Below are 17285 nucleotides of genomic sequence, written 5' to 3' on the forward strand. Positions count from 1 at the left end.
ATCCGTTGAATACCACACATTTGTTGACCGCAGAAGCGTAGTTAGATGGAGGTACGATGCCCAGGGCGCCATCCTCAGGGGTGCACGTTTTGCTCACTACGCCTCTGGTTGACCATCTTTGTACATTTCACTTTTGCCTTGGATATAATCTCTTTGAATGACAGGCCCGTCCTTTCATTCTTTTAGGTTGTCTTCAGATCTTTTTTCATACCTGTCTCTTCTTTATTTTTTCTGGTGCTGTTCCCTGAAGAAATATCTTTGGAAGCCCCGAGGACCTTGTCATTTTGCGTTTTTGTCAATAGTTATCAGGTCATCCTGGGGCCATGTTGCCGTTGTAATTCTGTTTCTAAACGCGTCGGTGTAAACCTAATGTAAACAACATTATGCAATGTTCTTACGCTGGATGTATTTGTAATTAGATAGAGTAAATGTAGACACTTTAAATGTAAATTAAACATATATTTAACACGTTACGAAATATGGTAAAATGGGATATTTTTACTACAGCTGTCATACAGCAGGGTTTAAATCCCTTTTTCTATATAAAAATTATCACAAATAGCTAATAAGTTGTTTTTTTTTTATTCATGTATGTTTTCATCGACAATAAAAAATTGTTGAAAATGTCAACTTGATCCGAAAATGGGAATTGGGATAAAAAATAAGTTATTAAATAAGAAAAATACTTTACTTTTGGTTTTAGTCAATACAATAAATAGATGCGGCCCAAACAGCCAATGAAAAGTCTAGCCGCCCAGGCACGCCCTTGTTATTTCTGTTAACTATTGAACCAGGATGTTGTATCACTGATTAGAAATCTCGTACCACAAGATGCATGTTTTCAATAGATCTGCTACAACAAAACAAATAAAAAACTTACTAATCAATGTCAGCTGTTACTAGCCAGTACAAAACTGAACTAACTTAAAAAGTGATTTAAGAGTTGAAACGTTGGTTAAAAGTCTAAATATCGCTTCCGAAACTATCATGAAATCTAGTATCATTCTAAAATCGTTGTTTTTATTTTTTTTATGTTTTACCTGTTTTGAACTAACTTTCTATGTGAAACATTTTATGCCTATTAAAAAAATGACTATTCTAAACATTAAAAAGCACATTTTACCAGCAGTAAATAATCGAGCACTTCTGAATGCGATTTCAAACGCATCATTTTTTAAGGTCGACACAAAAGAAGCGACTGAAAATTGTAAAGGAGAAAACGACGAGGAACGTTTACGAGTATTTCGCGAACTTCTGAGAGACATTGTTCACGGATCTTTACAAAGTGTCCGACTTAGTCCCGAAGATATTCCAAACACTGTACATTTCACTTGGTGTGGTTCCAAAAAGTTTCGCTTTGCAGATTCCATTGGATTTTTAAGTTTTGTACGCCTGCTGCGACCTGTCAAAATAATATTTCATTATAACGAACTTCCAAAGTTTAGCCTCTACGACATGTGGTTTCAAGAATTAAGGCAATCCTTACCTCAACTTGTTCTTAGGCATACTAACAAACAACTTAGGTGCGGCACTATAGACTCTCTTAACTTTGCTTTGGAACAATTGGCTGCTAGTGTAGGAGGAGGCATATATTTTGGTGAGAGAGCAGCGTTGACGTATATTCCAGAAAGTTGGAAACAACTAGACCAGTTGACCTATATGGTAGCTGGATCAGTTTCCAGTGAGCAGATGATAGTTTACAGCAAATTCGGACTTATCAATAAAACGTCTACGTTTGAAATGTATAGAGAAGAAATACTGAACAAGACTTACCATTGTGTGAACTTAGAGCAATTCAACAAACAAATGGAACAGTACTCACAGGTTCCACAATTCGATAAGTACATTATATCTCCATGTCTCGTGCTGCCAGAAAAAATATATCCTGAAAATATAATTAATGTAAGTTCTCCATTCGCAGAAGTGGCCAGAACATTTTTTTATGGAACACCTCGTCTGATGGGTGCGAAACAAAGCCAGGTAACGAAATATCTTTACCATGCTGTATTATAATGTCTATGAGATTATGAGTATTCATTGTTTACTTTCATTGAAATCAAACTGATCTATCTGTATAATTGATGGGCTTTGTTGCGCTTATGCGTTTCGTTTCTTTTGTTTATAATTAGAATAAGTTAATTGGGCGAAAGTACCTTTTTCCTTATTTAACTTTTGCATTTTTCAGTTCTAATTTTAAAATAAACGGACATTATTAGGCTGTGAGTTTAAGTGTACCTGATAGTAAAAAAAATCTGAAAATAATGGGTAGTTGGGATCAAACCTGATGGAGGCTATAAAAAGAAATAAGCGTGTGGAACTACACATTTACATTGATGAGTCTTTTACCCAAGATCTGTGTATTTTTTAGAACTAGTTTACTTAAAATACCCGGAATTTTCCGATACCCAATTTCACACACACAAATAATTGTAGAAATAAAAATTGTAGTGATTTTAAAACTAAATTTTAAACTTTCAATGATTTTTTACAAGGTGTTCTTTAAAAGGTTTACTGTAATCAATTGTGAATATTCTTTTGTTTGAATGTCACTGTCGATTTTGTGTCTGTTTTTCTTAATGTTTTATTGAGATAAGGGGTCGTATTTTATCCTGATGTTTATACAAAATTTCTCTTATCAGCCTCTGTGAGACATTGGTTCAAATATATAATGCTAAACTTATAAATATAAAAAAATCGCTATTTTTAGATCAAACATAGTCATTATAGATATAGAATCTAGATCTACATTACAAATTACAGAAATAAATCTAGAATTTCTATCCAGACGTTTAACAATTTCGAATATATTTTAGATGTAAAATCTAATCTTTAGCCTCTTAGTAGACCTAAATATTCTAATTCAAATAGATTGTAGACCTTATTAACTGTCTTAACTTAGCCTGTAATATGTAGGCCTTCATCTATATATAGATTATCTATCAGAAAGATAAAGGAGAGAAAGAGAAAAAAGAGACACTTTAGGACAAGATCCAAATTATTTTGTAAATATAATCTACATCTGGATAACAATCTAATATCTAGATTCAGTCTAAATTTTATTATAGTTACTGGATCTATATATAGATTATCTATCAGAAAGATAAAGGAGAGAAAGAGAAAAAAGAGACACTTTAGGACAAGATCCAAATTATTTTGTAAATATAATCTACATCTGGATAACAATCTAATATCTAGATTCAGTCTAAATTTTATTATAGTTACTGGATCTCGTGTGGATTTAGATGTAAATCTGACCTAGAATATATTTAAATTTATAGATAGATCTAGATCAAGATTTAAATCAAGACTACAACTTGAGTCTAGATCTAGACCTAGAAGATCAAAAAGGCAGTTCTTTTCAAATAAGTTCGTACTGAATTTAGACATAGTCTAGAATCCTTGTTATAACTAAATTCTATTTTTTTAGAAATCAATATGTTAGAGATATGTTTGTAAAATGTTTTACGTGTTTCGGATGTTGAAGAGTTGAAGAGAATTACTTCCTAGTCCAAACATCCAGCAGGACAACGGGGGATTGGATCGGGCATAGTTTGAACCCTGGACCATCGATAAATCTGAATGACAGTACAGCGTGCAAACCGCAAGACCTGGCAGCCATATCGGAAAAATATTTCGGCATGATTAAAAATTACCCTTGTTATTGAATAAACGAAGCATTATCGCTAATCTTAACCAAATGTAGGCCACAACAGGGCGAAATATAAGCAATTATTAATTTTGTATTCAATACATGTATTTTCATTTTATGTTAATAAAAAATGACTATTTATTTGGTCGGAGTTCGGACTTTACGGGACAAAAAAAGTGCGAGTTTTAATTAATTTTTTATGTTTTAGCGGGACGGTTCCGCTTAATGCGGAACGATAGGCTCATCTGCAAGTAGCACATAAAACTGCACCAGATCTAGTAGAAAAAACAACAACGTTGGAATCCCTGTGAACATATAATTTTGAGTAGGATGATCACAAATAAAATAATTTTGTGATGATCTCTTACTCTAAAAAATTAATCTACGAATAACAGCTTGTCTGAAAATGGATGAAGTTATTAAGAATCTGTTTAGAAAGAGCTAAAAAACATTTTCTAATCAACAGGGTAAATCGAGCGCGTTCGAGGTGTAAATTCCTTCTTTGTCTCTGTAATTTATTTTAAATACAGTGCAGAATGCGCAGACAGGGTGCGCAAAGACCTGTTTTAATGTCGTTGTTCCTTTAGTATTGTTTCATGCTCTAGCAGAGGACATTGTAAATAGAGAGCAAATACCTATTTTTATTGTAGTATATATAGGTCTGTGTCACAAGTCAAAAGCTTGCTGACAGTCGCTCAATTTTATCCCAGCATTAATTATTATTATTTATTTATTTATTTCTTCTTATTATTTATTTATTTTATTTTTATTTCTTACTTTTAACCCCAATTTCATCACAAACACTACCTTTTCCTCTTCTCACAAAACTGAGTCCACCGCCTTGGCAACAACTAGGCCATGACTTTTCACTTATCTCCCCTTGACCGGAGAAAAGATCAAACAAACGGTCTTAAGCGCCGGATGTCCGACTTTTACGGTCACCACCTGGGCTGGGATATACCTCATTCTTTCTTCCACCCCTACCCACGTCTCTCTTTGATCAAGATTACTCGTGTCAACATGCCTCGTGACATTCCAAGGTGCGACTTCCGTCTCGAGTCAGATTAACCCACGTGAGATATAGTCCTTAATCTATCTCCTTTTATGTTTCAGCCCATCTCTCCGAACCTTTATAAGCTAGACTAAGGCTAGCTAGACTCACTTTATCATTTATCCTTCTCGCTGACCGTCGATTCTGGATCATATTATTACCTGGTGGTAAGCCGAACTTAATCACAGTTCCATCTTAATTAGCTTGTGTATATTTCTTAAGACTAAAATTATGCGAGTGGGATATAAGGCAAAGGGTGTCCCCGTCAGACTTGGCGAGTCAAAGCTTGAAGAGCTGGACAAGTTCACGTACCTTGGCAGCATCATAACAAATGATGGAGATGCTTACCATGATGTAGCGTGCCGAATAGGAAAGGCAGGGAGCATTTTCCAAAGGCTGCAGCCTATTTGGACTAGCCAAGCCATTGGACTCGAGACAAAAATACACCTTCTCAACACAATCGTCATTCCAACTGCTACATATGCATGTGAGACGTGGAAGTCATCTGTCAAAATTGAGAAAAGACTAAATGTGGCTCAACAGAGATGGCTGAGACGGATTTTAGGAGTCAGTTACACAGACCGGATCTCAAACAAGGAAATCCTTTGCCGAACTGGGAGTCGAACACTTAGTGAGGTTGTGACTGAGCGTCGCATGAGGTTTGCGGGACATGTTCTACGTCAAAATGAATTACGCACACCAAGAGTTGCGATAACATGGAAGCCAAAACGAGGAAAGCGCAAACAGGGACGTCCTCGTATTACCTGGCGACACACCTTCATGGAGGACCTCAGAACAGTGGACACCAGATGGGAAGAGGCTTCAGACATTGCCAGTGACAGATCATTATGGAGACAGCTTGCCGCCCAATGCGCCGAACGGCGCGGGAGGACCTAAGTCTAAGTCTAAGTAAGTATATTTCTCGCTGGATATTATCATGTGAATTTTACTGATTTAATTTATGTTTAATGTGTGCATTGTGTATTTCTCACTGGCGTAAGTAGGAAACATAACTATTGCCTATATATTATATTTATAAATCGCATTAACCTATGTCCACAATATTATTGCTACGCGGCTCATTTGATCATTGACGCAATCTTGTACATCTTATTTTATTTCCTTAATCTCGGCTGACCGCCATGATAGTCTTGCTAACACATTAACACTACGCTTAGAAAAAGAGTTAGAAATTATCTCCCCCTTTACCATTTTACTTTGACGAGAGTTGCGCGGAAACTCTTCATTCAAGTTCACTCCATTGTTCATGGCCGACGGCCGTATGTAAACAATAGGGTCATGGTCACTGACCATCGTCCGTTTCTCCCCCCCCCCCCACTTATATTGTTTGGTTGAGATTAGTATCTCCCTTACTTTGTACATTTTATATTGCTACTATCAGCCATCTAGTTTTCTAATTCTCATTTGTCATCTCCCCATTGTACTCAAAAGCAGTTTTACTAAACTGACTAATGCACCTCAGTCGAGGGTATCGATAAGATGCCTGAGAGACATGTCATAACTTGTCTTTGTTTATCCGCAGCCTCCCTCAGGTGTCTGCCTTTTATGTGGATCTGCCTATTTGTTTGGATCTACTATCCAGTGTCATTTGCTCACTTGACACTACTCAATTGCCCGTTTGGCCTACCTGCCTATTTGGCTTTACTACTTGGCGCTAGCGGCTCTACTTGCCTGCCTATTTGACAGTCGGCTTGTCAACTTATTAGGCACGACATTCCTATAGACTACGTGTCTGTGCGAGACGTCATAGCTTCGCCAAATATCCGCAACTCACTGGACTTACACTGCTAACGACGCTGCCCACGGCAGATCAGCTCTGCCCGCAGCACACTTGTGCCCATGGTAGCAGGCCACCCGCTCTACTGTGCCCACTACAGATATCAGAACTTTGGATTGAGACTCCACAAGAACTATATCACCGGCGACCTTCTACCCGCTAGAGCGCCACCTCCAGCTGCAAGACCTACAGCCAGGACGCAGTCAGCTGCAACCTCAGCAGGACAACCAGCTAAGTTCAGAGGACAAAAGTGACATACTCTCTAGTTAAGTGTTTAGTATGATGATACAATATTGCTAACGAGATAGATGCAAATCCCCCCCCCATTTTATTCTAACTTGTTAATTTATGTAAATAAATATTCTTTAATTTTTCAACATTTGTATCTTTCTCCATTTGTGACCTAAAGAGGATTCATGAACCAATATGATCAGTTCACATTACCTATTAGCGGGTATAGCTAAAAATATTTAATTAGAATTATAGCTAGATTTAGGTATTTTAGGTCAACAGATCAGTGTTAAAGGTGTGCTGGCACGTTCGTCCAGTGGCATATTGGTCCCTACTCGTAATGCCTAGGTTATAAAGTATAACCTCTAGGTATACAAATATAAACTAATGTATGCAACACAAGACTTAAAGTCGCAGGTAAACATACATACAAAGTTTATTTAAGACTAAGACTAAGACTGCTTTATTGATCCTTACGGAAATTTGTTGTGATTACAAGGACTCGTTTCTCATATAAAGACAACACAACAGAAACATACACATAAATACAACAGACAACATGAAGAGTTCATTCAGCGACTACACACAGGTATCTTAGTTCATGTTCCCTGATCAATGAGTGGCGGTGATAGAGTCCGACCGAGTGAGGTACGAACGAGTTTTTGTACCGCTCCGTTCTTGTTTTGATTGACAGCAGTCGCCCACTCCGCGACGACCTGGCGTAGTTCTGATGGAGCGGGTGGCCGTTGTCTTCCAAGATTTTTTCGATTTTTCTTAGGCACGTTTGTTCAAAAAGTTCCTTTAAATGTGGTAATGTTGTGAGTGTAATTTTTGATGCTTTTTTAATGATGTTTTCTAGACGTTGCAACAGTTTAGATGAGGCGTTGCCTTGCCAACAACTTATTCCGTATGTTAGCAGATTTTGTACAGTTGCGCCGTAAAATGTCTCAAGGATCTTCTTGTTTAATTTAAAACTGTTGAGTTTGTATAGAAAAAAGAGTCGCTGGGCTGTTTTCTTTGTCAGAGTTCCAAGGTGGTCTTCCCATGAAAGCTTGTTGTTGATGATAACGCCTAGATATTTATATGCCTTTACTTGTTCTATAGATGTAGTGTTTATTTGCAGTTCACGTATAGTTTGTTTTTTCTTTCTAAAATCTATTATAAGTTCTTTAGTTTTTGTTACATTCAGTTCTAGAAAGTTGTCGGTGCACCAGTTTGTAAACTCTTCTATCGAGCTTCGATACTGAGTTTCTTCTCCTGAAATAAGACCGACTATGGCAGTATCATCAGCGAATTTAATGAGTTTAACTGTCATAGATGCTTCTTATGTCATTAGTGTAAAGAGTGTATAGTATAGGAGAAAGCACACAACCTTGTGGAGCACCCGTACATAGTACTCGAGTTGACGATTTGGTGTTGTTGACTTTAACATACTGGGGCCGTTGGGTTAAAAAGTTTAGAACCCATGCTTGTAAGTAAGGGCTTACATTTACGTTACTCAGTTTGTTTATCATTAGATGTGGCTGTATGGTATTGAAAGCCGAGGAGAAATCTACGAAGAGGACTCGTGCGTAGGTTTTGGGTATATCGAGATGCTTATAAAGATGGTCCAAAAGCAATAGAATGGCATCCTCAGTTCCTCTAGCTGCTTTGTATGCATCCTCGTAGTTTTTCTACAGCCTCTTCAGACCACATCTTGACAAAAAAGTCAAATAAATGTGTAAATGAATGGCCATCGACTCACAGGTCAACTCCACACAAAATAAACAAAAAAGATACACATACACCACTCTAGTCATACGTTACAACTATGTAAATAAATAGCCATCAACTCACTGGTCTTCTTAATATAAAATAAAAGTAACACCTTAAAAAAATTGTATGGCACACCGCCCTAGTCATATAATATATACACTATCGTCATATTCAGGAGATCACACATCAGTGTAGAAAAACGAAGGTCACAGGCCTCAGGTCAAGACATGACCACTTTTGGCCACTCTGGGGGTTGCAGACTTCAGGCTTACACAGCCAAATAAAGATCACAGGCCTCAGGTCAAAACACGACCACTTTTGGCTACTCTGGGGTTACAGGCTTCAGGCTGACACAGCCACTTTTGGCCCAAAAAAAAAACACAAAAGGGTCATGATGTACTATAAGCTTCAGGGAAACCTATGAGCCTACAAGCTTCATAGAATTCCAACAATAGACATCCTTTCGGTAAAGCCTATCTGATGATTCAATACAGAGTTGAATCCCAAAGAGACAAGGCTACAAAAATGTCACAGTTGGGAGTACCCCTGGATGCAGAACATCAGGGTTAAACATACTGCCTGGAAATCATTTAGGCTAAATCTACTGATTAATCATAAAATAAAATAATGATTAAAAATATTCTTAGCCCAAAGATCTCCAGAGCAGGGCACACTTGTCCCGAGTACCCCAAGACACACGACCACTAACAAAAAAAAATACAATTTACAACACAGATCCAGTGGTCAAGCTGGTAACTCAGGAGCAAGTGGCAACAAAACACGGTCTACATGCTCTTATATAAGCTACGTACGGGGAATCACTCCTGTCTTTACAAGTAATAAAAAATAGTTATTTCCCCATTATGTCACACCATTGTTTGTCTCATTGCTGCCTGCTCCCGATTTATCTCTGATGGACCAGTGTGTGGCAACTCAAAAATAATCATCCGTATCTTATCTTATCTTATATAATACAGACGTTACTTCAAAAAAGAAGATGATTACGTCCTTCGCGTCATGCATTTAGTCATGCATATTAATCAATGACTTAAGTTCTGCCAAGTCACTGGTTTTCCTGGCTAGCTCAGGCAACCCATTCCATGCTCTAATAACACTAGGGAAGAAGGAGTATTTGTACAAATTTGTCCTAGCATATGGGACGAGGAATGTGCCGTTATCTTTGTGTCTTTCAGAGTATTTTATTAAATTTTGTATTTGAAGATTATGGTTCAGTGTTTTATGTATAATTGCTACTTTACTTGTGAGTCTTCTGTCCTGAAGGCTTTCTAAATTTAGTGATCTTACTAAAGGTGTTACTCTAGTCAAATGTGAATATTCGTTTGTTATGAATCTCACTGCTCTATTTTGTGTCTGTTCCAGTTTCTTAATGTTTTCTTGAGTTGAGGGGTCCCAAACGGAGGATGCATATTCTATTATTGGCCTAACCAATGTTAAATAACATTTTAGTTTTATGTTCTTGTTTGATTTATAGAAATTTCTTTTAATAAACCCTAATACTTTGTTTGATTTTTTAATAGTTTCATCAATATGTGGATTCCATGACAGTTTTTCATTTATTATAACATCTAGGTATTTTGCGTTTTTAGTCTGTATTACTGGTTTGCCATGAATAAGATAAGTGGAATTAATTTGTTTTAGTTTTTTGGTTACTCTTAACAACTGACATTTTTCTGGGTGGAAAGACATGCTCCAATTTGATTCCCATTTCTGTAATTCATCTAATTCTCTTTGTAAAATATCTGTGTCTTGTGTTGTTTTCATTATTCTATATATTATGCAATCGTCTGCAAATAATCTGACTTTTGTTCCTGAAGTAGTGCAATTTGGTAAAACATTTATGTAAATACTAATCAAATAAAGTACTGTAAATGTGTAGTTTCACGCGCTAGTTTCAGGTCTTTTATTTTTATAACCTCTATCGGGTTATATCCCAACTACCCGTATTTTTGTGCAGAATTTTTTTCTCTATCAGGCACACTTAAAATTATAGCATAATAATGTCAGTTTACTTTGAAAAGAGAACTGAAAAATGCAAAGATATATAAGGAAAAAAGCAACTTCCGGCCCAATTTGTGATTTAACTTATTAATAAAAGAAACGAAACGGACTAGTCCAACATACCCCATTCATAGACATATATAGATCTATATAGTAAAGTCACTATTGCGGAACAGGCATGTTTGCGGAACAGCTCGTCGAAATTATTTAAAATCTACTTTATTTTGAAATGTTCTGCTAAAGTACTGTAACGGTACTGCGCATGGTCCATTTCTCTACAATTCCAATATAAGGGTTTTCCTTTCACAGCAGAAAATTAATTTTGACTCCAGGTTAAAGTTGACAGGTGTGGAATCGTCCATTATTTTTCACGTACCAAGAGAACCGCATAGGCCATGGCTTAAGGCTTTTTAAAAATGATAATGATACATCACCTGCATGATACACATATTTTTCGGTTTATAAATGGATGAGGAAAAACTTCATTTCATAGCTATCTACCAGGAATACAATTTTAAAAAAATTAGGAGGTGTTTATCCTGTTTTTACCTTTTTAAAGATAGTCACAATTGTGGAACACTATAGATGTTATTTATTTGACCTGCGCATTTACTGTCATTTAGCTTAATATTTACATAGTGATTTAGATATCGGAATTTAAATATGAGTTTGTATTAGTATACATAAATTTAAAAACATTTAGAGAATAATATTACATATAATATATAATGTATGATAACCAGACGTCCAGCAAAAAGAAAAAATCATAATACCATATATAGGCCTATATATATTAATATAACAAAAAAGAATTAAAGAGTAGTGGGAAAAAAAACCTTGTAAGGAAAATCAGAGTAGTATGACGTCAATTACAATTAAAGAAGAGGTAAAGAATCAAAAAGTGACAATGTGTGTCGATCTTTAGCTTTAATAAAAATAAAATTAATGTAAAGGATAAGGAGTTCAAGTATTAGACTAATAAAAATATATGCTTTATATAGGCTTTGTTCCGACATTTTTACCCTGTTCCGCAATTGCGACTTCTTAAAAAATCCTATTCCGTAATTGTGACTACCCATATCTCAGTCGAATTGAATGTAAAATTTAAATATCTGTTGAAAAACTAAACAAAGTGTCTATTTTTATCGGAAAACGGATGGGCAATGCCTAGATACTTTTAGTATTTCCATAGGTCTAACCATTACGGAGCAAAAAATTGAAAACTAAAAGTAGCTGCAAACTGTTCCGCAATAGTGACTCTACTCTATATAGACTGGACGATAAAGAACAAATTATATGGGAAACATTTGGGAAAAGATAAGTTTGTATGAGTTATACAGCAGTTATGAGCAGTGTAAAATTAAAAGTATTTATAGTTTTTTTTTTTTTTCCAGCCATAACCTATAAAATTAATAGATCACTTTCTGTATTATTATATCTCTAATCGTGCCTACCAAATCTATGTCTGGCGAGCATGCTGATTATCTTTTGTTATAAAATGTTTTCATTTTAGCTTATTTGGGTCTTCTGCTGAAAAAAAATCCCTTAATAGATGCATTCAGCTTTAACTTGAATTTTGCCTATGACATCGCACTAAATGCAAAATTGGGCTATAGGCTACTAAATAAGATTATAATAACAAAATTACTAGCACACAATTATTGGATGACTGGTTCTTAGAGACAGTGGAGTTCAGTAACTAACATAAGAAGTATCATAAATAAAAAACTGTGTCATAGCAATAATAAACTAAGCAAGAGTATACTCCATATATTTCAAGAGATTTGTCAGCAAAAAAAAAGAAGCTTTTTTTCACCTGAGAATGCTGACCATGTCCTTCAAAGCAACTATATGGAGAACTGCTAATCTGGAAACCACTGTGCAGTTCATCTCAGATAAATATTTTTATAGCTATAAGCAAGTGTAATACATTTTTTTAGAATATAATGTTAAGAGCTCTTTTATCATGCTACTAAAAATATATACTTTTCTCACATTGTAAATGTAAATGCTTTTCCTCCTGGATAATAAAGATTATTATTATTATTATTATGAAATAAGTACAGAAGCATTAATATGAAAGCTCTTTAATATCATTCAATAAATTACATAATCTACTACTAGGAATGAAATAATAGTGCAATATATTTGCTACACAGAAAGACCTAAAATGATGTCTTACATTATAGAGTAACTGAATTCTTTACAAATAAATATAAATACAAATATATAACACAATGAATTATAATTATTACAAACTGCATTATAATATTACATAGCATTCTAACTAGCAGTACCTGAAAAGCTATTAAACGATTATTTATTACAAAACAATACACCTGAGCACCATTTTTATTAGCTCACATGCTCTCTCTGTCATTCCCATTCTTTTTATAAGCATAATTAAAAACTATCAGCTACTCATAATGTTTGAGTCCCTATATTGAAGTATTCTCCCATTCTAAAGAATAAGCAATTAAAAAAATATATTTTCTAAGTCTAACATAAATTGTCAATAAAATGTATAGTTTTTATCTAATTTGCTTTCTTGACATTAATAACATTCAAGCCACGTAAGAATACATCTGTGGATTGTCACTAGCTTTTACAATGCTTTCATCATGTCTTTGTGGATTTCTGAAGAGGCATCAATCTGGGCAGTCAGAATAAAAAGTGCACATCATAGATCAATATTTTTTGCTAAAATAATATGTTAATGATTTACATATCTAAGCATGCTCTATACATATACCTTTTTAATGTTTTGTAGAATAGTCAAAAAATATTACAATTTTTTTTTAAATAGATAACTTAAAGACAATTCATATTTACTATTACATAACTTTTGTAAGATAAATGGGGTAAAAATCATTTGTTTCTATGACCCAAACTTTGAAAGTTCATGTGAACATAACAAAAAAATATTAGTTTTTTTTTTCTCTCACTATAAAGGTACATTGGACTAGTAAGACCAACATATTTTTTATTTCTTTTATAGCAAGGTATGGTAATGAACTTCAGTAATGCTTTGGAGAAATATAAAAAAACACATCTATTTGCTCATTATGATCTAAGCCCTTTGATTCAATCAGACCTATTAGATGGGTTTCATATGACCTACATTTTTTTAAAGCCATGCTCCTATGGAGAAAGGACCTTATGTTTATCTAATTTGTTTATTGTGACGCTACATATTATGTTTTCTAGTATTATACATGTACTGGTTTGTAGTTTCTTGGATAAGATTTATCTCCTTGTTTAAATACAGGAGTCACATTAGCTTTGTTTCAGTCACTTGGTACTCTACTTGGATTAAGTGAAGTTTACAAAAGTAGCCTGAACATGATGTTAGCTTGTTGTTTACTTCCTTAAATTATATAGGTGCAATGCTATAAGGTCTAGAAGCTTTATAAGGATTTATGTTAGATAATAGTTTTACATCCATTTTTGTATTTTTTTTTTCATGTGTCTCTTATGCTTTCAATTTGGTTTAAATTATGTTCAGTGCATGTCATATTATTTATGAGTAGAAATTTTACCTTTTTAGAGCTTCCTTAAGAATGTCTTCAGCATTAGGGCCATCTTCACTTGTATTTGATGTTGCAAGTTTGACATTGTCAATCTAGGAACAAAAAAAATAGTTTATTCCATAAATTTATTGATGAAGCCTAGTATAAAAATTCAAATAGTTTTTCTTATAAACAGATAATCATGTCTACCGTTAATCTACCTGATAGGAATATCTTATTGACTACTGTCATAAAAAGAACATATAAAAAGCTAAAATCCAGTTAATTTTTTTTTCTTTTCCATTGGAGGGTTTAGAGGAGTAGTACTATATCTGCGATGACCTGCGCAGTGGTTTCCAGTTATGGCAGCTCTCAACATAACATATAATCTTGTTTTATAGGGGGGTTTGTGGCTAGTGTCTTGTTTATGCCTCTCAATAGAGTGTATGTAGCTTTGAATGACATGGTAAGGATAAAACATTTTTTAATTTGTGCATTTACTATATTACAAGGTGCATGTCATACCTGCCATTGGCTTTAGTTCAAAATCTTGATCATTAAAATCTGTACTGTCCACTAAATCATGTACTCTATTCATCTGGAGTGTCTATTCTTTTGTTTGCCTTATTGCCTTTCTCCATTTCAACAAGATGTTCATATGTTTTGAAAATCTGTTACAGATTAAAACAAAAATATTTAAATTCTATACATATTCACACACACATATATATATATATATATATATATATATATATATATATATATATATATATATATATATATATATATATATATATATATATATATATATATATATATATATATATATATATATATATATATATATATATATTTTAAATTCTATACATATTCACACACACACATATATATATATGTATATATATATATATATATAATGAAATATATGGTCATGTATTATAATTGTATTAAATCAGATGATACTGATAGACTGACTCAAGGACTCAAGTCTATTATACTCTATAACTCTACTCTAGAACTAATAATAAATAATATTCAGAGAGATTCTAGATCTAGACATAGAGGGTTTAGATTGACTAGTCAGTACTAGATCTAGAGTCTAGTGTCACTAGAATTCACTTCACTAGATCTAGACTAGTTGTCTAATATTAAGAATTAGCTCTAGTTTCGTATTTATAATCATAGATCTAGACTGTATTGACAATGTAGTCTTATTTCTCTGTTCCCTCAAGGCTCTAGTACAGATTCTGAAATTTTAGCCTTGGGGTAGCCCAAACAACTCTCTAATGGGTATCTGACATTAGTTGGGGGAAAAGTATCTAGAGTCAAATGGTCGTTGTGCTGACAGGGCCAGCCTTATGTAATTGGAGGCCCTAGTCGGCCTAGTAGAAGTGAATTTAGTTTCCCTAAATGAAAGAAAAATAAATACAATTACAGATATAATAAGGCTATTTCAATTGTTCTGTGGAAATAATCAATGCTAATCAGTAATGTAATTATCTATTTAATATATTATTATAAATATAAAAAAAAGAGATATTACAAGCTAGCTGAAAAATTTAAACGGGCCCTCACTTTACTATAGGTAACATTTTTACTTTCACCTTTAATATACCTTTACACCCCCCTCTTTTTTTTTCATCTACCGGGAATCTACCAATTCATCTGGACACTCTAGTTAACACCTAGTGGAGTGCTAGACAGAATGGCTCCTCTGGAAGTAATAAAACTTTATTGGACATTGCCTATACACATGTTCAATCTGTTAACATTGAAAATATCTACTAGACACTAGTAGGCCTATAGTACTTTCCATCGAGTTTAAAAGGAGTTCTATTTTATTTTTATTTTAGTTAACTTGTTTCTATATGTGACCACCCATATGGTAGACTAAATTGATTGCTTGGACTTCAATAACAAATTTATTAAAGCAATTTTGTTTTGTTATAAATTTATAATTTTTTGACAGGGAACCAATTTAAAATATTTCCTAGTGTTGTATATGTAATTAGTTTGTCGGTTTTTTTCTTCTTAGATGTCTTAATTGATAAGTATTAACCTTAAATCTGCGACTTTCAGACTTGAACAGTGAAACCATATATTGTACCAAATCTAGTACCATTGTTAAAAATCTAAATTATCTCTCGTAAAAACACTGACAGGATTGTGGAAAAAAATACTAGTGTGTCTGTGCGTATATTTGTTTCTGTTAATAAGATATCAATAAAATGGGTATGTTAATTAAACATCTTGACCGCAATTAAGAAGATAAGCAAATGTGGGTAGGGCGAACAAGACTACATGATGGACATGAGTGTAAAAGAAGGTCTACATGTTGAAAGTAAAAATGTTACCTATATTAAAGTGAGGGCCCATTTAAATGTTTCATCTTGCTTGTAAGATCTCTTTTTTCTTTTAAGTATAATTTTTATCACATACTGTCCTCATTAACAAAATATTAACAACAAACAAAAAAAAATAAATTAACAAAGAATTTCGGATTAGGCCCGATCTCTAGCAATTTTTTGTTTTTGGAAATATCCAGTGAACGATTTGTCTGTGAACAATTTGTCTGTGAACGAATTGTCGCGTGAACGATTTGTCATGAACTAACTGTCGGTGAACAAGTTGTCTGTGAGCGATATGTCGCGAGAACGAATAGTCGCGTGAACGAAATGTCTGGTGAACGAATAGTCGCGTGAACGAAATTCAGTTAACGAATTGTCGTGTCCCCATTATTAGCATCTTTGATCGTAGGCTGGTGGATATATCAAAATAAGCTTCCAAACATCTTTAGAAAGACATTCCAATCACATTCATACTGTTAGCTGTTAAATAAAATTACAAAAGGAGGTGTTTCAACAATAATAATGAATTTAACACATTCTCCTATAGTGCACAAGGCAAAATCGTAACAAGAAATATTATTGGGATTAATAAATCTATGATTTTTTCAATGAATAAAAGTGACCTAGATCGAGATATCTAGAATATATAATTTATGAATGAAAGAAAAAGTGCGGGCTGCTAATTTGAAGCCAGAGACCATGCCCACTGCAGGTGATTACGCCAGGCCAGCGCTGGTGATTGGGAGAGGTATACACTAAGCGTGTAGTGTCACAACCTATCATACAGGCAGTGGAGGGAAGGGGGAGAGAGTCATGAAAAGAATTATAAGCATCTATGGGAGGGAGGGGATGTTAAGGTGTAACAAAACGAACATCCAAAATATGAAAAGAAGAGGGTCCTTGGATGGGAATTATAAGAAAGACA

At 34.2% G+C, this 17285-nt stretch overlaps 1 protein-coding gene and 2 long non-coding RNA genes across 3 annotated transcripts in view; 2 read left to right on the forward strand and 1 right to left on the reverse strand.

Moving 5' to 3' along the window:
• Positions 1-866: 866 nt before the first annotated feature.
• LOC129923638 (uncharacterized) overlaps positions 867-17285 on the forward strand; it is a 72770-nt gene continuing 56351 nt past the window's right edge. The window contains exon 1 of the mRNA XM_056015568.1: positions 867-1980. Coding sequence (XP_055871543.1) covers positions 988-1980 — 993 coding nt within the window. The 5' untranslated portion in view covers positions 867-987. The remainder of the gene's footprint in view (positions 1981-17285) is intronic.
• Positions 4630-8365, forward strand: LOC129923639 (uncharacterized). Its single transcript, XR_008775619.1, has 2 exons — positions 4630-4867; positions 6244-8365. It is a non-coding gene; the product is annotated as an uncharacterized LOC129923639 (long non-coding RNA).
• Positions 12578-15297, reverse strand: LOC106080026 (uncharacterized). The gene is made up of 4 exons (XR_008775618.1): positions 14988-15297; positions 14538-14683; positions 14043-14125; positions 12578-13156 (listed from the first exon to the last, which is right to left on the reverse strand). It is a non-coding gene; the product is annotated as an uncharacterized LOC106080026 (long non-coding RNA).

Source organism: Biomphalaria glabrata, chromosome 17 (assembly GCF_947242115.1).
Source record: "Biomphalaria glabrata chromosome 17, xgBioGlab47.1, whole genome shotgun sequence".
In the NCBI taxonomy this organism is placed as follows: domain Eukaryota; kingdom Metazoa; phylum Mollusca; class Gastropoda; family Planorbidae; genus Biomphalaria; species Biomphalaria glabrata.